Below are 23,199 nucleotides of genomic sequence, written 5' to 3'. Positions count from 1 at the left end.
TTATAACATTTCTTAGTTGAGTTTTTTCTAAGTTTAAATAACTATTCTTATGTAACAGTGATCTTGTTGAAAGAGAACTGCCCTTTTCTCATCTATAAAATGAAAGAGATTAATTGGTATTTCATCCCATATTATACTGGGAATTAATTGGTATGCTATCTAAACTCCCCCATCAACCCCACTCAGGCTTAAGAGAAGGAAGATGATGCAGGGAGAAAAGGAACAAAGACAACACAACTATGACAAATACCATAGGAATAAAGTTACAGGACTAAATAGAGTGAAAATGGGAGAATTAATGCCTCCCAGCCAACTTCCACCAGTACTGTCCAACACAGGATATGATGGGAACTGGCATTCATGTCTGGTTTCCCTCAATAGCTGGACAAGTTTTCATTTTCTATTTCTTTTAAAAAACACCAACTTCCCCCGCATAGTGTTTCATGGGATGCCTGATAGGTAAGTGCCTAATACATGCTGGTTGCATGAATATATCTGGTTCAATTTGACATGTTATGTATGGGAACATCTGATTACAGGAATTTCTAATTTCTTACTATTAAAGCCATCTATTAAAAATAGGAAATGCTCAACAAACTAACAATATACCACAGCAAAAGGAGTAAGTCAAAGACCAACTCACATTTCTTCCAGAGCATGGCAACCATTAAAACTTGGAAGGTCTCTTATATTGTTGTAAGACAAGTCCCTTAAAACAACGGAAATTAACAAATTAATGCTATGTTATCAGAATATTATATTAAAAGAGTGGTACTCGGAAGCATTGAAAGCAGAGTTAAGATAACTAATAAAGAGATATGCCTGAATAAGAAAAGCAATTATTTTTTCCTAAGACTTGTCAACTTTTCAAATACCTCTGTGATACAATAAGCCTAAGACTGATGAAAGTTCAAGAATGTATTTTTGAGCATAGACACTATAAAATATGTAAAAATACATTTATATAAAGTATATATATAAAGTATATAACATAAATATATAAAATTAAATATGTAAATATAGAAAAATATAGAAAACATATAAAATTTGTTGGTAAAGCTACATTTTTTAAAATTTGTATTTATACAGTTTAAAAATTTGTATTTTTTCAATATTGTTTATCCCATAAATAACTTATATGTTCTTTTATTGAAAAGCTCTAAGAGAAATGGTATGCTTATCAACATTTTAAAAAACATTTATATTACATCAAACACCAGAACTATTTAACTTTCAGTCCCACTGCAGTTTTTCCTCAACAGTGATCATTGTGTTTGATACACCACTACATCACTAAATTATAGTCATGACCTACATAACAGTTTTGGTCAATAACAGACACCATATACAATGATATGGTCCCATAAGAATATAATACCATATTTCTGCTCCAACTTTTCTATGTTTAGACATACAAATATTTACCATTGTGTTACAATTGCCTACAGTATTCAGTACAGTATTATGCTATACAGGTTTGTAGGCTAGAAGCAACAGATTATATATAGCCCAGGTATGTAGAAGAAACCACCAAGGTTTGTGTAAGCATACTCTATGATTTTCACACAATGACAAAATTGCCCCATGACACATTTCTTAGAATGTATTCCTATTGTCAAGTGGATGTGTGACTTTACTTGCTTAATCAATCAGTCATTTATCTTGTTACTATCTCCCACCACTGAATACTTATTAACAACTTAATAACTTAATTGTTTATTCTGGTGACATTTCTACATCCTTTATTTACTTTTAGTTTCTAGGTCAGCCTAAAGTTTTTAGAAAGCTACAAGCTTTAGTTCATTCCTGATTGAATAAAGATTTAGGCTCTGCTTAGGTTGCAGATGACAGAGAGGAGAATATGAGGAGATACACCCCTGGACAAACTAGAATAAAGACAAAGAGTCAGGATGAGAAAAAATTAAGAAAGAACCTAGCTTGGATTTACTTTGTTCAAATAAAGTCACAAGTATATGATATATTCATAATCCTAAAACCTAATTCAAATGCATATTGCCCACCATGGAGATGACTCAAATATCTGCTCCTTTACAGAAAGGGAACAACTAAGTAGTAATTATACCTCAAAACCACCTTATGGAAAGTAGATCCTTAAAAATAAACATGTGTGACTATATAAACAAAAGGTATGAGGGGAACGGAAGAAGAATCCAACTTACAAAGTCCTAAGCATCTTTTGTTCTTGACACAAATTATTAGGTATGCTGCTTATCTTTGTACCTGTCAAAGTCCTGTGGAAAAACATTATTCATGTAATAATTCAACTCAAGAATAGTAAGCAAAATTTATTCCCATATAGAAAAATGATAGAAAAAAAGTGCTCACATATTTACATATGGACTAGATTCTATACATCCCATGGCCTAATTATTCCATAAAGTTAGACATGCAGGAAAGTGAACTGAACCCCAATGTGATATCATGTCCACAGGAACTCAAAAACACTTGTGACATTAGATGCTGATATTGTCCAGATGACGGGCTTGATTCTCCACATGGACCAGGAGGAAAACACTAATCTACAGTCACACAGTCTGATCACAGTTAATTGCAAGTTGTCACCTTCTTACACCCAAGACCTTTGAAACCAACTTGCATTCTGCCCCCAAACCTTGTTTCTGTCTTGTCTTTCAGTCAACCTGGGTCAGCATTTGCAAATGTTCTCTTATTCCTCTCCCTTCTCTAGTCTATCACCAGTTCCTGTTATTTTTTCCTCTGTTGTGTTTCTAGCATCTAATTCTTTCAGAAAAAGAGTGAAGTGAGGCAGAGAGGGATGGAGGAATCTCAGACAGACCACACTATTTGTCCTGGTGCAAATCCAGTGATGGATTAAAGATCTGGAGCTCTCATAATTCAGTGTGTTCATTTGGTCAGGCGGACTATTCCCACGGCTGCCTCACTGTTCTCCCCATCTCTAGTCTCTTTCTCCTTACCCTCCTCACATTACCTGCTCGAACATTCTCAACATCTCCAACTGCCTTAAGAGTCAAGTTTAAACTCCTTACCTCAGTGCTTCCCAAGTTCTTTTTAAAAAAAATCTTGTCACATGTGACCATTGTAACATTTAAATGGCACGCTGAAGTAAGACTCCTGTGGCTAGAGGCCCTAACTGCCTCAGGCCCCACCTGACTGTCTGAAGGGCTGAGGTCATCAAGATCTTAAGCGCACCTGTAAACCCATGCACAGACCACTCACTGGGAAACTGCCACAACCAAATGTCCAATGTTCAAGGCCTGTCATTGTAAAGTCTAATCACAAACAATTCTCCGATGTCTCCATACCACCCCCATCCTATTATAAACATGTAATTCTAGCTATATTTGCTCATCTATATGCCATCTCTGATAATACTTTTGGTACTTCCAGTTTTACTAATCCTGCCTTAAATAAAAGAGTCAGCTCTGGGAAACCTGACAGTATTCAAACATTCCACCTCCTTCGTGAAACCTTCTGTGATAGTCTACATCGATTGCTCCCACTTCTAAATTCTGAAAGCACTGCTTCTAATTTGCCACTTCATTGCTGCTTTGTATTTTCTGTGAACTTCTCAGATCTTATCCACATAATCAGCTCTACTCTGTCTAAGCTCACTGACCCCAAACCCAATATATTCTTTTCCATGCATGAAATGTACAAAGGGAAACTGAAGGAATCAACATAAACTGTCACTAACAGACCCTGGCACCCTGCTAGCAGTCCAGTAGTGTTATCTTTATACAAGCCCTCTTCAAAGGGCCATACTTACAGACTTTCCAGGTGGGCGGTTCCTGTAAGATTGGGGAACTGCTGCACCATGCTTGCACCACGAATGACTCTTTAAGAAATTGAGAAAGACAAAGTAATTTTAATTTTTTTCATATTTTATCTTTTAAACAGTTTAAAATTACAGTGCAACTATAACTAAAAATAAAACTAGTTTCATCTCTTGAATGTACTTGAAAGTGTGATAACGTGGCCAAGTATTCACAAAAATAAGAACCATTATAAATTCTGCCCAAGGGAGAAAAAAATTTTAAAGATTTTGTTTTCTGGAGTTCCAGTAACAAATTATTGTTTTCCACTAAAACAACTGTATAAATATCCAGGTTTGTTTTTAAATTCACATACTTACAGGGAATGAAGATCAGATAAATTGTGAAATGCTGAGTTCCCCACATAAGATAGAGGATTATCATACAAATGTCTGTGAAAATACCCAAAAAAAGTAACATGTTCATATGTTCACAAGCAATCTAATATTAAATCTATGTTCACAATGTACATATATCCAAAAGTCTGAATTTTCATTCTTTATCTGGATGTTTGGCATTGTAAAGACATAGCTTCACATAATTATACGTTAAAAGAAACTTTCAAAAATACTTACATAGTTCTTAAGAGTGGGTTACCATCAAATGCTCCATCAGGAATAACAGAAATAGAATTACTATGAAATCCTCTAGAAAGATAGGAGAAAAGTATTTTGAAATGCATTAGCCTCTTGTGAAATAAATCCAAGTATCTACTGCAATTCAGCATTATATAAAATACAACTGATAATGACTACATGAAAATTTTCAAAAACATAGGAAATCTCAAATTTTAATTTTATCTAATCTTTTTCAGTATCATACCTAATTCTTTTTTAACCCACTGCTTAGCCTGGTATCTATCAGATCCCTCATATGCATTTATCTGTTGCTTCATCATAGAAAAAAGCTTTAGACTATGAGAAACAGGTGTTCTAACCTCCAAATCTCTCTCACTGTAGCCTGTATTTAGTCTCTTGGCAATGCATCTTAGAATGTTAACCATTAACTAGCTCATGACACACAGTCCCTGTTGTGCCATATACAGTCACTATCTCTACCCATGACAAACCCAACGTCCAAAATGTTCCCTCAGGCTGGGCACAGTGACTCATGCCTGTAATCCCAGCACTCTGAGGGGATCACTTGAGCCCAGGAGTTTGAGACCAGCCTGGGCAACATGATGAAATCCTATCTCTAGAAAAAATTTAAAAATTAGCTGGGCGTGGTGGTGCATGCCTGCAGTCCCAGCTATCCAGGAAGCTAAGGTGGGAGGATCACCTGAGCCTGGGAGGTCAAGGCTGCAGTGAGCTGTGATCACGCCACTGCACCGTGGCACCCCAGCCTAGGCGACAGAGTGAGACCCTGTCTCAAAACAAACAAACAAACAAACAAACAAACAAAAAGAAAGAAATAAAAACAAAAATGCTCCCTCATTCCTGTGTTTAAATATTTTTATTCTTTCAAGTTCAGTCAAACTCCTTCCCTTTGGTGATGCTTTCTGCAGTAACTCCAAACTTCAATTAGGTATTCTTCTGGAATGATTTATTTATCCTATTCATTCAGCATTTATTTCTACCTAGAAACAGCTATCTGTCTTAACATGATCAGTTTCCCCAGTGAGACTAAGACTGCAAGCTCCTTAAAGGCAGACACTGTATATCAGGCCTTCTTGTTTTACCAGCATCTAACCCTATACAGCGATCTATACTCAAAATTGTCTGTGCCATCGAACACAATCCAATTGTATGATTATTTGTGTGTTTGTGTGCATGTATTACAATTATATGCAATGGAACAAGATGTGCTAAAATCTCATTGTCGGAACATTAAATGGTGAGTTTCAGGGATATGAAGACATAAAGAGAATGAAGCAATACTCACAGCTCTTTTAGGCTAGGAAGGGCTTTAATAGCCTGAGGAAATTCCCCCAAGTTATTATAATTCAAGTCTCTAGGAAAAAAAATGGGTGAAAATATATCAAAATATTAAATAGTGGTCATAATTCATAAGGCATTTTGTTACAGATATATATTTTTTAATCACATCATCTGTATGGTAATCTTTCTTTACCAACCATATCATCATTCAAAACCAAAACCATGTAGGAGTTTAACTGAATTTACACCTTTTCTTACAATACTGAACAGAGATAAATCATTCTTCTTCCATGATGTTTTTAGGTCAACAAACTTACAAGTTCAAAGAATTTTCAGAATCATGTATTACTGATGCATTAAATACATAAACCATCTGAATGGTATTTCTCTGAAAATTCATTATAGAAAATAATTCATTGAATATCCATTTGTAAATGACAGCATGAAACTGAAGTTTCCATTTGGAGTTCACAGTGGCTTCCTGAAATTCTGGTATAAGAGCAGCTGACCTCAGTTCCACCATCAGCATGATGACCTGAGATAAGAATAATCAGAAGGAGGCTAGGCGCAGTGGCTCACGCCTGTAATCCCAACACTTTGGGAGGCTGAGGCGGGCAGATCATGAGGTCAAGAAATTGAGACCATCCTGGCCAACATGGTGAAACCCCGTCTCTACTAAAAATACCAAAATTAGCAAGGCATGGCGGCACGTGCCTGTAGTCCCAGCTACTCAGGAAGCTGAGACAGAGAATCTCTTGAACCTGGGAGGCAGAGGTTGCAATAAGCCGAGATCATGCCACTGCACTGTAGCCTGGTGACAGAGCAAGACTCCGTCTCAAAAAAAAGAAAAAAAGAATAATCAGAACGACAAGGGTAGATTCACACAACTGTTGTCCTCATATAGGTTATGAATTATTGGGAATTTTATATTAGTTAGGGGACAGATAAGCCATAGTGATCTGCACTAAAAAAGTCTTAGTTCTGAGAGTGTTTAAAGTTTAATTTCTTTTAACATAAAGAGCACATTGGCATATGATTAGCATGATTGACTTCAGAATGAAAGTAAAATTTAAAAAGCTCAGCTCCTTTGAGACCTATTTTGTTTTCCTTTTCCTTTTTGTAACATAGAAGAAAAAAATGGCAAATAAAAATTTAACTGGGAAGAGGTTTAATTTTAACATAATTCAAATAGTGTACACAGCCTAGGATTAGGAAACCTCTTCAATCTTTTATTTATAACACTGAAACTCACACACTTAGCAAAGGAGATCTGAGTTTGGAACTACCTTCTACAAGATTTTCAACTTTCATATATCCATTGAAGTTTCCTATCCTCTGATTTAGATAGGAAAGTGAATTAATAGAGTCCTAAAAGGTTTTAAGACTTCTCATTAATTGACAGTTAACCAGAAAATTCATCAAATAAAATAGTACAAACCCTGAGCATTCCAATCAGGTTTTACTCACCCATGTAATTGAGACCTTCTCTGAATCATTTACTCATCACAACAGCAAACATTACATTATCTTTGAATAAAGGCAATAAAGGCAACTAATATAGGCTAAAAGAACAAAAATAAAGATCCTTCTCTCAATTATACACAGCTGCACAATGCCTTTTACTTATATAGTGGTGCAATGTACAGTTGAAACAGCCAGAGGTCTCAAACACTTTAGCTAGTGGAAACAACAACAAAAGTATCACAGCAAAATATAAAATCTCCGTTTGTTACATGTAAAAGCAGATATAGTATTCAAACCCAGTGTTAACAATTAGAAGGCAACTGAGGTCATAGAAAAAAACAAAACTATCCAGAATTCATTTTAGAAATTTCTAACTTCCAAAACTGTCATACATTTAACAAAACCAACATTTCTGGAAAGGTATACATCTTTGTAGATTGAGCTGTTTTGAATGTGTAGATTGAGCTGTTTTGAATGTGCATTCTTTGGGGGGAAATATGCAATTCATCCTTTGCCATTTTTAGCCATGGACTTAGACTAGTATTCATAATTGGGTTATTTGATAGCAAGAATTTAGTCAAGTATCAAAGTGAATAAGAAGCTGAACTCAAGGCCAACATTTTTTTCTTTTTCTGTAATGGAGTACAAAACTGCACTTTCAATATCACAATGCAGTTGCCTAAAATATGAATATACTTACAAGGTCTCCAGGTTATCTAGTCCATCAAAACAGTGTTGACTCAGGCTTTTAATTTTATTGTTATGAAGATGCCTATGGAGGAAAAAAAAGCATAAAATGACTTTTCAATTTCCCATTGGCAACTATTATCGTTGTTTTATATGTCTGAATTGGTGTATAAAGGAATGATGTAGCTAAACATATCAACAGTTGACCACAGAAAACAAGTGGCATTGGGTAGTTATCTCTTGCTATGTACACTGCACAGACTCACTAAACATAGAATACCCCATGGAAAGAGAGAGTATCTCTAATGGAAATGTGGTATGTACATGGAAGATTATTTAATATTTACTCATCAAAATAAAGTTTTGATTAGCTCTTAATTATATGAAGCAAAATTTGATGAGCTCTCCTACTGAGGACATGAGGGTAACAGTGTGGAGGAAGTGTAGTTTACACCAGTGAGATCTCTAACAGATTTTAAAAGAAGTGCTACTTTGTTATGTCTTGGAAGATTTAAAAAGCACTGCATCCCATACTCTCTGAACAAGTGGAAAACACGAAACATCCCTGGGACTAACTTCTATGGCCACCTTGAAATGATTTCCCTTCTTTTAACATTGAATACGCTGCTGGGACACAAGTAAAAGCTGTATGAATGTGTGCTGAATGACCTAATTTATTCTCATGATTACAACTGGTCATTTATCTTAGGGAGATTAAACAATTATCACCAGCTATTAATTTTTTAAATTCTCCCATTCTGTTTAATCTTGTACAAAAGCAGCTCCCTCAAGCACTAACTATTCAGGAGCATATTCAGCGAGGTGCTTTGATAATAATCTGTCAGAAGAAGCCTGTTTTTGCACCCCAATTAACACAAATATATGGAATTAAAAGGGTTAGATACTTACAGAACTACCAGGCTTGAAAGGTTGGTAAATGCAAAGTCAGGGATGCTTGAGATCTTATTGAGAGCCAGGGTCAGTGCCTGTAGGGTGGGCAGATTGCTGAGGGGGTGCACGGGCACCTCTGTCAAGCTGTTGTCATCCAGCCACAGATGCCGTAACTGAACAAGTCCTTCAAAACTGTCCTCGGGGACTGAGGTAATATGGTTGGCATCTAAACGCCTAACAGAAACAGAAACAACCATGTTCAGTAACAAATTCTAGTGAAATGAGTCAGTTCAAGTCTCACAACTCAAAGCTTTCAAAACAAAAAGGACTTATAAAAATGATCATCTTTAATTTTACTAGAAGTCCTCATAAAATCTAATAACTTTTTCATGATCAGTATTGTATATGAAAGTCAGTTCTCTTCCTTCGTAAGAATGGCATGTATCCAAATCTATATTCTTCAACTATCTTTGGCTAAGAAGTAACTTTAGAGCAGAAAGATATATTAAAAAAAAAAAAAAACTTGCAAAGTTCTTATTGAAATTATGTTTTAGAGCATAATTATCAAACATACAAAAAAAGAGAAGAAACTAAGCTGACCAAATAAGCTACTTTACTTCCAATGTTACATTAAAACTACTATTAGACATTAAATTTAGTTGCTACTCTGATTCTATACCAAAGGGAAATATTAGAAAATACTTAAAATTTTTGTATAGCAATAAAGAATCTAAATAGATTTTCAATCATCCTTATTACCTCTAGGCAAGTTAAAAATGTAAGTGCCATGTACAGGCAAAGCAACTTTTTCCTCTTCTCTTAGCAGTTAAGTGCTTTTGAAAAATCAGTGTGCTAAAATTAACAGTTATTAAGAAAAGGTCAAATTATCTGTTGGAAAAATCAAGCAGCTCCTCAAATCAATGTTACTGTGGCTTAAAAGCTTCTTCAATTTTTCCAAAAATTTTGGAATTAAGAACACCTTACTAATAGGATTACTAATATTTAAAATTAAGTCCCCATCTGAAAATCAGGAAACTAAGTCCTACGTATTATTGTTGGCACAACAAGATGTAATTGTTGGAATAACTGCTTTTCAACACAAAGACAATCTGCTATTAATATGATGACGGACACTATGTGCCAGGCAAATCACAGCTTTCCTCACAAATCCCTTGTTGATGCATCTTCATTACTTATATTCATACCTCACAGCCTTGAACCTCTTTGTGAAAATTACAGAACACACACACACAAAAACACTGGTTAAAAATTCAAAATGACAGCATCTTTTTAAAGAAATAGTTTGACAACTTTCAAGTTGAGGAAATTCTGAGTTTTAGAGTGGTTTTTGTGCCTCCTGTTTCCTTATGCTGTTCCAACTTCAGTTCCTGCCATAATTGTCCGTTTCCACCACAGTCAAGTTCTGGGCCCCTGGTCCCAATTAACTGCTCCCAGCCCCAGATGCATTTTCCCTTCCTAATGACGGAATAGCAGGGGTTAAAGACCGTTGGTCCTGGTGAGTATCTGATGAAAGCTTTCTTTCTAATAGTCAAGATATCTGAAAGAACACTTGAAAAGGGAGAGCTTAGGACACTGAGCAGCTGCCTTAAGAATCTATCTAGAAACACACATTTTTAGACTTGTTTATTTTTTGGACTTTCTAGAACTTGCCCTGAGACAGGTAACTTTTACATAACAGACTGGCAAAGTATTGGCTACAGAGTGGCAAAGTACTGCCTACAGAGCTGTTTAGGAGATTTGCTTTAATGAGCAGATAGGAATGTGTTCAAACGTGTGCACGCGTGCACGCGTGCGCGCGCGCGCACACACACACACACCCCTTGTGGAACTTTTCCATTCTTAGGAAGAAAAAGATTTAAACACATAATCATACAATTAAGCATATTATATAAATAAATAATTAATGTAGCTAAATTATACTTGTAGGTAACTTAATTACCTGCAGTTCACTCAACACAGTTAAATTGAGCATCCTGTTAGGTACAAAGGATAAGATAGTGAACACAACAGGCATGAGGCCTGTCCTCAAGAGACTGACATTCCAGTGGCGGAGGTGGCATACAACATAATAAACAAGTCACAAAATGGTAACGAAGTTCTTTAAAAAGTACCTCTGGAGTAGATAAACAGGGCACTGAGGTTACAGACTGATGGACTCTGAGGAGGAGGGTAGTTACTCAAGAAAAGCATTTCTAAGAAGGTGACATTTAAAGTGAGACCTAAAGAAAAAGCAAGAATGAGTCAAAGTAGGAGCTGGGCAAGGAGTGTTTTAGGCAAAGGAAAGAGCCAAGGCAGAGACCCAATAGCAGAATGGTTGCTGGTATGATCCAGCAACTCCCCGAAGGTATGAGTGATTAAAACACAGGAGGAAGGGAGTAGAGGGACCAGGGAGATACAGCTGTAGATGCAAACAGGGTCCACATTCCATATGTCCCTATAGGCCAGGTAAGGGGTTTGGGTTGTATTTTCGTTACAATTTGAAGTTCCTTAGTGTTACTGCAGTTGAAAAGTTTAAATTGTTTATTTTATCATATTGATGATATATATTCCTATTCAATAAAATAGTATGTAATGCACCTCCAAATACCTACAATGCCTCTACTGATTCAGAAAATAGTATAATAAGGAAAGCTGTCAGTGCCTTTTTAATATAAATTCAGTACTGTATAGAACCTTTAAACTCTTGTGAATTCTGTGTCATCAAGGAAAAAAGATGGCCTTAACTTACTGCTAGAAAACTAGGTGAGTTTTGAGCTAAGACAGTAATAAAACTATCTTCTATACAAAATAGCATAGGTACAACAATAAAATAGCCTAATACAACAATAAAAGCACGGACACAATTTCCTCTGTACTAAAAATTTCCAAAAATTGTGAAGTCACACATAAGTAGAGATTAAAAAGAACTATGGAAAAATGAAACTCTTAAATAAGAGGTTAAACGAGAAAAACAATTTGTGGTGACTCACATGGTTAATCCTTATCCCTCAATTCACATGTAGGTGTGGTGAGGCACCCATAAAAGTGAAGAGTCTGTACTTATACTGAGACCAGTGCTTCAGAGCACTGTCTCAGTGTGGCTTTGTAGCAATGATCTATGCTATTAGTATTCATCCTAACTAACAGATGAAGAAAATACTATAATTCTTTAAGTAGATGCTGAAAAGCATCAGCTATCTCACAAAATGGAAAGAATATGAAGGTTTATTCAAGGTATTTTTCTATTTAAACTCCATGTGGTAAGAGATAAACTATTGCTTTGTTTAGCTTTCTTGTTTAACGGTGAATAACATATTTATTCACTCAATTTCTTTGTTATTTTTGTCTGGAAAACATGTTTCTATTTTCTATCCTCAAAAGCCAATTTTACAATTGACTGAGACTCATGTATTTTTAAATTTCTTGTCTAAACAAACTACAGTAACAAAATAATATTAAATGCAGATATTTAACTGCTGAAAGTCTTTGTTATCAATAAACACCTGTATAATCAAAAGATCTCCTTTCTCTCTATTCTAACTTACCAATAATGTAAGTATTATAAACATATTTTAAAACTGAGAAAAACCTAGGAAATTTAATCTTTGAGATATTTTAATAGTCAATAAAAATGTAATCTGATGTTAAAAAATTTCTAGAGGAGATAATTATGACATGTCATTTTAATATTCTGCTGAGGTAATGCTTTAGTCATTTTAGTTTTATGGGAGGGAATTATGCTACCTTTTTATTAGTATCAACAATTGGCTTTCAGATTTTATAGTCATTATCAAACATACACTTGCATCAAACCACTTCTGATCAATTTCAATCCCTAATGAACTTTGCTTCTTTTAAGCACTATTCAAAACCACAATGAAATCTTTCATGTAATTCAGATCTGAAGAACAGATTTCAAAATGACTCAAGTGCTGATAAGACTGTTTTACACCATGAGAGAACTTCAACTGTATCTAACTTCACCACTGCACCCACTCTACTAACAAATGCATGAACATTTCCTTCTTAAAGAGAACAGGCCTGACACATAGCAGATCCTCGTGTTTCTGACATATATGAAAACATCTCAATGCCTTTAAAAAAAAAGTTTGTTTTATCTCCACTCCATACACTCATCCCAATTTTGGAGATAATTTAAACTAAGCAACTTGCTCCATGAATGATAAGCACAGTATGCTTTTTTAAAACATGAAAGAGAAACCTATGATTTCTGTGAAAAACACCACTTTAAATCATCTACATTACCAATAAATGTCTCATGTACTTTAATGTACTTATTGACCACAAATTAGAGAGAATATTTGCATGTTTTCTTGGTAATTTTTCTGTTCTACAGTTGAAAGTAAGATTTTAGTCTTCTCTTTATTACCCTTTAAACTAGACAAAATAATTGAGTATTTTGATTATTAGATCTTACAAAATGACAATTCAATATGAAGGTCTTGAAGTAAAATACATTCTTAAGAAGCAAAAGAAAATATAACTATTTAAAATGTCTGATGAATTCAGGTCCAACAGAGGTTAGATGACTTGCCCTGTGTACATCCATCCGAGGTGAGAGAGTGTGTGAAGTCAGCAAGTAACATTTCTATAAGGGAACTCATTCCCATGGATTCATTTTAAGCGTCTACCTAGAACCTACTCAATTAGCTGTGGTGAAAAACAAATCCTTATATTCCATAACTTACCATTTTAGTGAAGGGAGCTACTTAATACAGACCACCTTAAATTAAACTTCCATTTAAACTAAGAATTAAATGGCCAACACCGTGGATATTCCTTGTTTATGGGTTAGATACAGTTTAAAGTTTAACTTTACAGCATATATTTTTATTTTCACATTCATTGCTCATTAACTACTAGAATATCTAACCTAAAATCAAATAGTAAGCTATAATTTATAATTTCCAGGGATGTCTCTTTGGTGCAGTTAAAAATGGCTTTATGTTCGCAAACTGATGGGACAAGCAGCTCAATCATTTTCACCGTACATTTTCTAACTTGCGCGTATTTCCTACTATTTGCGGTTATTTCAAAGTATAATACAAAACCTAAGAGACAAATTCATATACAAATACGTTGTGTCGCTAAAATGCAATTTTATACCAGCACACATAAGGGTGATAACTATTAACATTTTTTATTCAGAGTGCTTCTGGGGAGGTTGCTATTTAAAATTAGACTTCTGAATTCTACCTTTAAAAAGAAAACCAGCATTACTTCTATGTTACAGCCTAGGGATCTGCATTTTAGCAATTTCCCCCTAGTGAGTCTGTTGCAAAGCGTGGTCAAAGTACCACACTTAGAGAAACTATGCCCCAGAGTCCCATTGTATTTGGTATTTAGGACATGAAGTGAGGCAACGCAAATTTGTATTCATTATTCTAGTAGAAGCTAATGAAGTTCCCTGTTTTGAAGAATACTTTTTCATTTTTTCCGAGAAGTTCCCTTGACCACATTGAGGAATTACAATCGATTTGTTCTGATTATCATTACTACACGAAACAGAAACCTCTTTGTGGCTGTTTCTTGACAGTCAAGGCACAAGACACTAAAACTTCTGTACACATGTAACTGGTTCCAAAGAGGTGCTGATCACCGGCTGTGCACAAGTTCATGGAAGTACACCCAGCAGTGAATACCCAGTAGCTTTCTCTCAGCCTCTAGGACAAGAGAGGAGGTAAACAGAACCACCTCCTTCTCCCTCACCAAAGGGCATTTTGATAACATCGACTAGCTATCTCTGTTTTATCTTTCCTTAGGATTCCAATTCTTTACACCTTTAACAGCCAGAGTAGTATCTTGGTGAGTCAAAAAATCAAGAAGTTACTTACAAAGACTGCAAAGCACTCAGCCCTCGAATGGCTTCACTGGGTACTGTTTTCAACTGATTATTCTGGAGCGTTCTGAAAGAAAATTTTTGGTTAGTGAGTAACAAGTGATAGTTACCATTTTTTCTTAGAAAAATTCAGAGCCTTTTTTTTTTTTCCAAAAAAATATTTCCAATGGGAAATGTGGGGGGAGGCGGAGGTGGAAAGCATCTAAGACAAGAGAATTGCAAAACTCTAGGAAGCACTTGCTGTAAAGCCAGAAAGGAAACCTATACTGCTATCCCAAGCCATGCCCTAACACAGACTTGCTGGGTAATCCACGTTTCCAAGGGTGGTTTTGTTTCTGGTAATTAAGGCACTCTAGTTAATGTTCATCACCCTGGGTACTATCAGTTAATGTTAATTAGGAGCTATAACAAGTTAACTGGGAGGTATAATAAGCAAATCCGTTGGAATGCCTAAAGCCTTTTCAAATTGGAATAAAGCAGAGCCCGGAAATGCGGACATCAGGTAAAGCCAATTTTTCCAAGCGGATGGCAGATCCCAAGCTCTTAAGGAACAGCAGCAATGTCCTCAATGCATGTGGGGCCAGAAGAGAAATAGAGCTTTGATCATCTACCAGTTAGGGCCTGCCGAATAGATGCATAGATCCATACTGAAAATGAAATCCTTTTGATTTTTTGCCTGAAGCCATTCCTGTCACATTAATAAAATGACTGCCTGACATGAATCATAACCACAGAATAGAAGAGATAAAGGTCCCACCTAGCTCACTGAACCAGAGAGGTCTAATGACCTGCTGAAGGGCATCCAGCATGGTAGTGGCAGAAGTGGGGGCAGTCAGTTCCCCTGTTTCCTAATCTGCCACACTCCAGGCTCCTGACCATTGCCAGGAATTTACTTCCTCACTGTTCGCTGGCTATATAAATTGTAGGCATCTGAATTCCCTTGAGCTCTAAAATTATTTTAACATTTGGAGCGCTTGTAAGCCTTTTTCCCTTTTACGGTCAGGTAATTCAAAGTTCTTACAGCTATAAGTAGAAACAAAACCCTACCAGTAAAACTTAAGTATGGGTTTGCTTCAATGCATTAGGCACCCAAAAAGCCTAACATTCAACTGTAATATGCTGGAGGTCAGAATACCTATTAGTTAGAGTTTTAACTTTTGTTATCTAGATGCAGGGTTGCCCAAATCAGCCTCTAGCCTCCCACACTCCCCACTGGCCACTCCTTAAATCTTTTAATCCTGAACTAAAAGAAACTGTGCTTAACCTAGTTCCAAGCATGTTGACTATGCAGAAAGAAAATACACAGCCAGCTGTGAAACTCTAAAATTGCATTACTTACAGAACTTTGAGTTCTTTCAACCCAGACAAGGCCTTTGGGTGGATAAAAGAAAGGTCGTTGCCCGCCAATTGTCTAGAGGAAAAAAAAAAAAAAAAGTAGCAAGAAAAAAAGATAGTGATTCAGACTTAAAATTCCGAATTTACAAAAACCTAATCTGTGATTAAAGCTCTACGTTAAACATTTCTCAAGTCTATCTGACATTAAACGTGGACTTAAACCCTTGCTAAAATGATCCTGCGAGTCTTCCAATGAGATAAATGTCTCTAGAATTTTTTTTTTAAGTCCCAATACAATAATTTAAGCAGGCACATTTTTATTCTGGTGAGGTCAAGCAAGCCAAAACACATTAAACCAAATTAAGTTTGCTATTCATGGTCACTCTGCAGCTTGCAGTGTTTTCTAAGGGCCTCATAAACACAAGACTACTGGTCAGCAGGCAAGAGTGTTTATACAGATTAGAGCAAACCAGTCTGTCAAGGAAGAATGCTTTTGGGAGGCAAGTCAGCCTGTTATCTCTGCATAACCAAGGGCAGCATATCCAGTGCAAAAGAGAGGCAAAAAGTGAGTCATTGAAAGCATAACTTTCCAAACAATGGCCTATATATTTTTTTCTGAAGTAAACAGGTTTTCCTAAAGAAATATTGACATGACAAATTCAAGTGGGGATAAAAGTAGAATAAGGAAATTATAAGAATTCTTTGGATCCTTTTGTAAGAAATCTGGGCACCCAATTCATTCTGAGCCCTACTTTTCCTCCCATTTCCCTGTGCATAGAGAAATAGAAGAAAAAGTTGAACAGAGGATATTAGGGAGAAGAATCAGGATGCAGGGCAGTGATTCACGTAAGTTAACTTGTAGACAGGTGAAGTGAAGGAAAGTTTTCAAATGTGTACTCAAAAATGATGATTGTGTGTTCATATGATCAAACACAGGACACTCCTGGTTCCTGGTTCTGTCAGGGATACTCTCCTAAACAGCTAGATTCTGTAACTATGTACATATATTTTTTAATGCTCTTTTCCACACATGTCTCAGGATCACATAGTCACCAAGTCCTCCTTTAAAATTCCTCTGTTAAAATTTATAATTAAATTTTTTAAGTTTAAAAATTTATAAAACTTAATGTTTATAATCCCTCCTTTAAAAGGTATGCATTTCCACTATTCTTCCTATTCCCTCCCTAAAACCTCTGCATCCCTAAGCCTTATTCATCAATTTATTCATTCATTTAAAAATGAGTACCTAGTAAGTGCCAGACACACAACATCTTTAGGTTCCCCCCTCTCCTCTTCTAATCTATTCCACTTATATATCCTGATTTTAGGGATACAAGAAAGATACTTTACCGGCCTTAAAATCTGAAGTCACTGTGGCCTGAAGCTCTACTTTTAGATGCATTGTTTTCTCTTGAAGTGGTGTTCCACTTATTAATAAAATGCAAATTGGCCTGGGAAGTGTAATCCTTACGTAACATTAACACACAGGCAATTGCACTGAAGATAGGGGGCAGCAAGGGGACAGGAAAGCAAACAGCCAAAAGACCCAGAAAAGGGGTAAGTATGAAGAATTATTTCTTCAATGGCAAGAATAACAATGCTGGATTCTCAGGCAATACCACCAAGTTTAGCACAGTTCATGCTCCTAAACTAAATTCTTCCTAAAAAGTCCTTCCACCATGCACTTTGTTTCTCACAAGGCATCCAAGCACCTACATTCTACACTGCATTGCCTTTCAACATTTCTCCATAACCCAGGCTCACAACAGCTTGCTTTGTGCCGTCAGCCTTGCAGCCCTTCACCTCTCAGGGCCCACCAGAAGTAAAACAAGGGACTGAAGAAGATGGTTTTAAGGCCTCTTCAGTTGCTTCCATTTTAAAATATTTCTCTTTAGCAAATCCTCTTGGTTCTAGACTAGCCAGCGGTACCACTACATTTTTTACTTATTTATTTATTTTATTTATTTTTTTTTTTGAGATGGAGTCTCACTCTGTCGCCCAGGCTGGAGTGCAGTGGTGCAATCTTGGCTCACTGCAATCTCCACCTCCTGGCTTCAAGCGATTCTCCTACCTCAGCCTCCAGAGTAGCTGGGATTACAGACGCCCACCACCACGCCCAGCTAATTTTTGTATTTTTAGTAGAGACGGGGTTTCACCATGTTGGCCAGGCTGGTTTCGAAATCCCGACCTCAAATGATCCGCCTGCCTCGGCCTCCCAAAGCACTACATCTTTTAAATGTTTCACCTAGCAACCTCATTTGTACCCCCTTAAACACTCAACTGCAATGCTGCTTCTCTTGAAAGCTTCAGTTCTTATAAATGTGCCCTATGCATGAACACTCAGAGCTCATAAACTTGGTCACAAGCTACCGTCTACTGGTTGCTTCTTGTATATTAGTCTTGTGGGCCAAGTACAAATGCCTTCAAGAGCAGGGTGTGCATCTCAAACTTCTGTTACCACCCACCAACATGCCAATTCATTAGCTAGAAACTGCTTTCTCAGAAGCTCCTCCTTGAAAATGCTCACCATTCCGACGCCATAGCATCCCAAAGTCTACCTTAGTGCAAGCTTGGTACAAGCAATCTCAAAGGGACCTGTCTCACTCATTAAATTCAACTGATAATGCTCACAGCTGTAATGCAAAGTGTCTAAAAGGTCACATTTTAAAAGATCAAATTGCACCATAAGAGCCATAAGAGGCAGTAGTCATCTTTCCCCAGGGCCTCAGATAGCCCTGTGATTGCTCTTCCAAGTGTTAAAAAGCTAGAGTCCTCCAAAAAAGAAACACTATAAACAGACTAAGGCTGTTGCAGGATTCTTATTATTCTTTTGTCTCTAATACGAGTCTTGAATGTCCTTGTATCTATGGGGCTTTCCTTGAGTTCAGCCTATTGTGCTGGGCTCATTAAAAAAAAAAAAAAAAAAAAAAAAAAAAGTATTTTATAAAGTAACAAAGAAAAGTAGCAAAATGCAGAACACCTGATTATCTTAACTTGTCAACAGAAAAGAGTGTTTGACCACATTAGCCAAAATATTTGCTTCCTTTTCCCAAATCTCTGCCCCTTTTATAAACCATGAGAAAACTAAAGTCACGTAACTTCAAAAAGCATTCTCTTTCTCCTCTATCTTTATATAAATGACAAAATGAGCTCTGCATGAGGCTTATCCTGAAATACAAGCCAACGATCTGAAGAAATAAACACTGCTGGTATGTGGTGGACAGTGATAATGCCTTCCAAGAGGACACCCTACTTTGATTACTTAGTTTGTTAGAAGAGTAAACATATCCTGTGGAGCCTTCAGGAATGTATCTACCTAAGTTTACTGAGCTGCTGTGTTAATGAGTAACAAGCACAGCAGCTTGGTAAAAGCTCTGCAGCTTCAGTAATTGCACCCTCCAGAAGCTCTTCACATGTTGCTTATTTTATGAGCTAGTATTTCTTATAGCAAACCTTAGGGATGCTTCATGTCTAAAAGCTCAGATTCAGAAAAGTGCAAAGTAAATAAATAGCAGGGTTAGGAACAAAATCCCAAATTCTTTGGAAGAAAAAAACTATAAGCCTACAGTAGTTGCAGACACTGTGATAGTGACAGATGGTACACAAACATTCTTTCATTTTAATCATCTCAAGACAACCGCCCTGCTTTTCTGAGTCCCTGAGTGGTTAGGTGACTTGGCCTAAGTCACACAGCTGGTACATAAAGGAGCCAGCATTCAAGTTCTCTTGCCTGGCTGGCTGAAATGCGTATCCACTTCTACCTGTATTGTGATGCCTCTGGTAGTCACCAAAAGATTAGGAAATAATTCTCAGAAAACATGGGGCAGAGTGGACTTGGGCAAGTTCATAGCCTTGTCTGAGTATCAATAGCTGTCACCTAGCAGAATAAAGCTAGTAAGGAGAGACTATGCATTAGGAGCTCGGAACTGCAATTACAGAGAAGTTTCCAACAGACCTACAGTGCCATCCTTCCCACAGCCAAAGATGACCAGCAAGAGGGGCTGAGAATGGGATTACCTGAGTGCCCAAAGGTAGGTTATGTCCTAAACTCAGTGAGACTTGGTTAAGGATATACAGCATTCTCTGTTGTTTGTTTTTTTATTTTTATTTTTTTTATTTTTTTAGGCAACTCACAAGGAAAAAGAGGTGGCTGATCCTGAGGAGGAATTTGGCCCTCTATTAGCAAAGACCAGCCACTTCCCATTCCATGCCTGGGTTTGCACTTCAGTGCTATAGCCAACAGTTTTCTTAGTTTCTCACTCCTTCAGAACCTATTGGTTACTCCCAGAAAACCTTTTTCATTGACTAAATCATGTTATTTATATTTTTCTTTTTGCCCCACAAACAATATTCTTTTACTATTTTCCAGAGCCTGTGAAATACTAAAGAAAAAAAATAACAATCAGGGTGAAAAAATCAGGGTAAAAGTGGTATGGTTTTCTGTCTGTAAAGGTGGACGGTCCCAGGCCCCAGTTCTTTCCCCTTTGTGTTCTGTTTCCAAAAACCACAGAGTGTCTCTCTGCAAGGGTTCAACCCCATCCACTCTTTGACTCCTCCTGTTATCACCTGATGTTTTTTCCTCCTGGACTACTGCCATGAACTTCCACAGTATTCCTGCCTCAAACCACTTAATCTGAAAAAGCACAATTCTAAGCATTTTCCCAAAGGCTCTCTTTTCCCCTACTGCAACTTAGCACTGTTACTACGTCCAAACACACAATGCATTGCCACCTCTGCCTCATTGCTCATACCATCTCCTTCACCTGAAATACCCACAACTCTGCCCTCTGCAAACTGAAGCCTTGTTCAAGTTGTCCAAGTAGGGTACACTACCACCGGTATGAACTCATTATGATACCACTTTCCTTTGATTCCACAGGTACCTTAGACAAAGCTGTCTCATTGGGTGCATCTTAGTCTGCCTTTAGTTCCTTTGTACTGCTCTGATCTTCTTCAATGATCTTACATGTCCCTCACGAGCAGGGACTAGGTCATCTTTATTCTGTATTCCTTTGTACGATCCCTTAAAAAGAGAAGACACTTGGTATTTGCTGTAATGTCTCCACTAAGCCCCATTGTAAGACTCTGGATTTGCAAAGCTAATATTACTACTGAAAGGGTGAGAAAGCTTCCTGATTATCTTCCCTTTTCTGCAGCTTTTCTCATTTCATTTCTACTCCCTCAGTCTCCTAACAGGAAAGAAAGAACTACGTGGCTAAAGTGTCAAGTGCCAGGGCAGACATTTTCTTTCTTGACATATGCTGGAAGTATATTTTCTTAAGGAAAGGTGGGGAGGAACTTTAAACATGGGAACATCAGTCCACTGGTCCACAGTAGTATCTCAACACACGCTGTGTTGTGCACATGATCACACAGAATTAAAACAAGTCTAGCAGGATTTCAAAGGGGACACCGTTTACCTTAAGGCAACTCCCACTTACTCTGTTTGCTACAACAGTCCCAGAAGCAAAGAGAGCAAAGACAGAGAATGGAGAGAAAGAGAAAGGGCAGAGGAGAGGCAAAAAGCAATCCTCTAGATTTCCGCTTTCCCATTGGATTTGGAACCATTCCAGGAAGTGGCATACAAGTGACTCAGTGTGTAATGTCTCTGTGAATCTGTTTTGTGTGCATTTATTATTCATAAAGACCATGGATTGACATTAGGGGCTCCTTCCAGGGAAAGCTTTTTGGAAAGCAAGTTTTCAATAATATCCTTGACTCTTAATGCATATATGACCTGAAATTTCCTATCTGCTCTCCCTTCCAGCGGGGGGAAGAAGTAGAAACTGCGCTGTCTAAATATGGGGCACTGGTCAAGGGTGTGTGTGAAGGACTAGGCCACATTTCAGATGGTAACCTGGGCCAAAGTTAATTTCTTCATGAAATGCACTGAGCTACACTAGTTTCTTCCCTTGGGAAGCAACTTTAAAAACATGAGAGGCAAGTGTGAAATACAGAATTTACCAATTGGTGTTATTTCTCTGAGAAATGCTGTGACTAGGTTTCTTGTGGTCTATTACAGAAATTTCATTGTAGCCATTTGGCTGGAATTCTAGCCAAGAATTAGTAGAGTAAGAAATACCATATACACACTGATTAGACATATGGACTAAGCAGCAGGGAGGGCACATGAGGATTCAGTGGCTTTTAGCAGCTGTTGTGAGGAGACGTCAGGCAGAAAAAGCAGAGGGAGGCTACAGCAACTGTGCACACAAATAATAGAGTACTTTCTTACTAATGGCAATTTCCCTTTCCCCTTATGGAGAGGTTGGAGAGTAGATGATAAAGCCAGAAGAGAGTGACCACAGCCTCCCATTCACTATGTTCCTATCTTCCCTTTGCAGAGGTGGTTACCAGATGGCCTGGTATTTTGCTCCCGTCAAGTCCTGCCTGAAAAGTACTTTGAGCACCACCATTCCCTTCTGAGCAACATTTATCTACCCCTCAGCAACGTTTTCTCCTCTTCCTCTTTCTTTCTCTCTCTCTTTCTCTATTTCTTTCTTTCTTTTGACATGGAGTTTCGTCCTTATTGCCCAGGCTGGAGTGCAACAGCAGGATCTCAGCTCACTGCAACCTCCACCTCCCAGGTTCAAGCAATTCTCCTCCTGCCTCAGCCTCCCAAGTAGCTGGGATTACAGGCGTGCCCCACCACACTCGGCTAATTCTGTATTTTCAGTAGAGACTGGGGTTTCACCAAGTTGGTCAGGCTGGTCTCAAACTCCTGACCTCAGGTGATCCACCCCCCTCAGCCTGCCAAAGCCCTAGGATTACAGGTATGAGTCTGAGTCACCAGGCCTGGCTCTCCTTGTTTATTTTTACACCTACCTTTTTTTTTTTTTTTTTTTTTTTTTTTTTGAGACAGAGTCTCGTTCTGTCGCCCAGACTGGAGTACAGTGGCGCAATCTCAGCTCACTGCAAGCTCCGCCTCCCAGGTTCACGCCGTTCTCCTGCCTCAGCCTCCCAAGTAGCTGGGACTACAGGTCCCCGCCACCACGCCCGGCTAATTTTTTGTATTTTTAGTAGAGACGGGGTTTCACTGTTCTACACCTATTTTTGAAACCACACATAGGAAGTATCACAGGTGGTACTCAAACATAGCCAGGCTGCTTCTCCTGGGATGCCATTCTATTCCCTCAAGTGGGTGGATCACCGCAGTGCCGCGTATGTGTGAAGCACACTAGGCACAACCACCAGCCCATGACACTGCCTCTAGAGAAGGCATTTCTAGTTCAAAACTGAACTAAAGCATTTAACAGGATGCGAGTGACATTCT

General features: G+C 37.6%; 1 protein-coding gene across 1 annotated transcript in view; it reads right to left on the bottom strand.

The window, feature by feature from the left end:
* LGR4 (leucine rich repeat containing G protein-coupled receptor 4) overlaps nucleotides 1-23,199 on the bottom strand; it is a 108,430-nt gene that overhangs the window by 10,422 nt on the left and 74,809 nt on the right. The window contains exons 3-12 of the mRNA XM_050755375.1: nucleotides 15,931-16,002; nucleotides 14,587-14,658; nucleotides 8,750-8,965; nucleotides 7,854-7,925; nucleotides 5,694-5,762; nucleotides 4,388-4,459; nucleotides 4,133-4,204; nucleotides 3,767-3,835; nucleotides 2,181-2,252; nucleotides 644-709 (exon numbers count right to left, since the gene is read on the bottom strand). Coding sequence (XP_050611332.1) covers nucleotides 644-709; nucleotides 2,181-2,252; nucleotides 3,767-3,835; nucleotides 4,133-4,204; nucleotides 4,388-4,459; nucleotides 5,694-5,762; nucleotides 7,854-7,925; nucleotides 8,750-8,965; nucleotides 14,587-14,658; nucleotides 15,931-16,002 — 852 coding nt within the window. The remainder of the gene's footprint in view (nucleotides 1-643; nucleotides 710-2,180; nucleotides 2,253-3,766; nucleotides 3,836-4,132; nucleotides 4,205-4,387; nucleotides 4,460-5,693; nucleotides 5,763-7,853; nucleotides 7,926-8,749; nucleotides 8,966-14,586; nucleotides 14,659-15,930; nucleotides 16,003-23,199) is intronic.

Source organism: Macaca thibetana, chromosome 14, assembly GCF_024542745.1.
Source record: "Macaca thibetana thibetana isolate TM-01 chromosome 14, ASM2454274v1, whole genome shotgun sequence".
In the NCBI taxonomy this organism is placed as follows: Eukaryota; Metazoa; Chordata; class Mammalia; order Primates; family Cercopithecidae; genus Macaca; species Macaca thibetana.
This window is presented reverse-complemented; position numbering and strand designations above follow the sequence as displayed.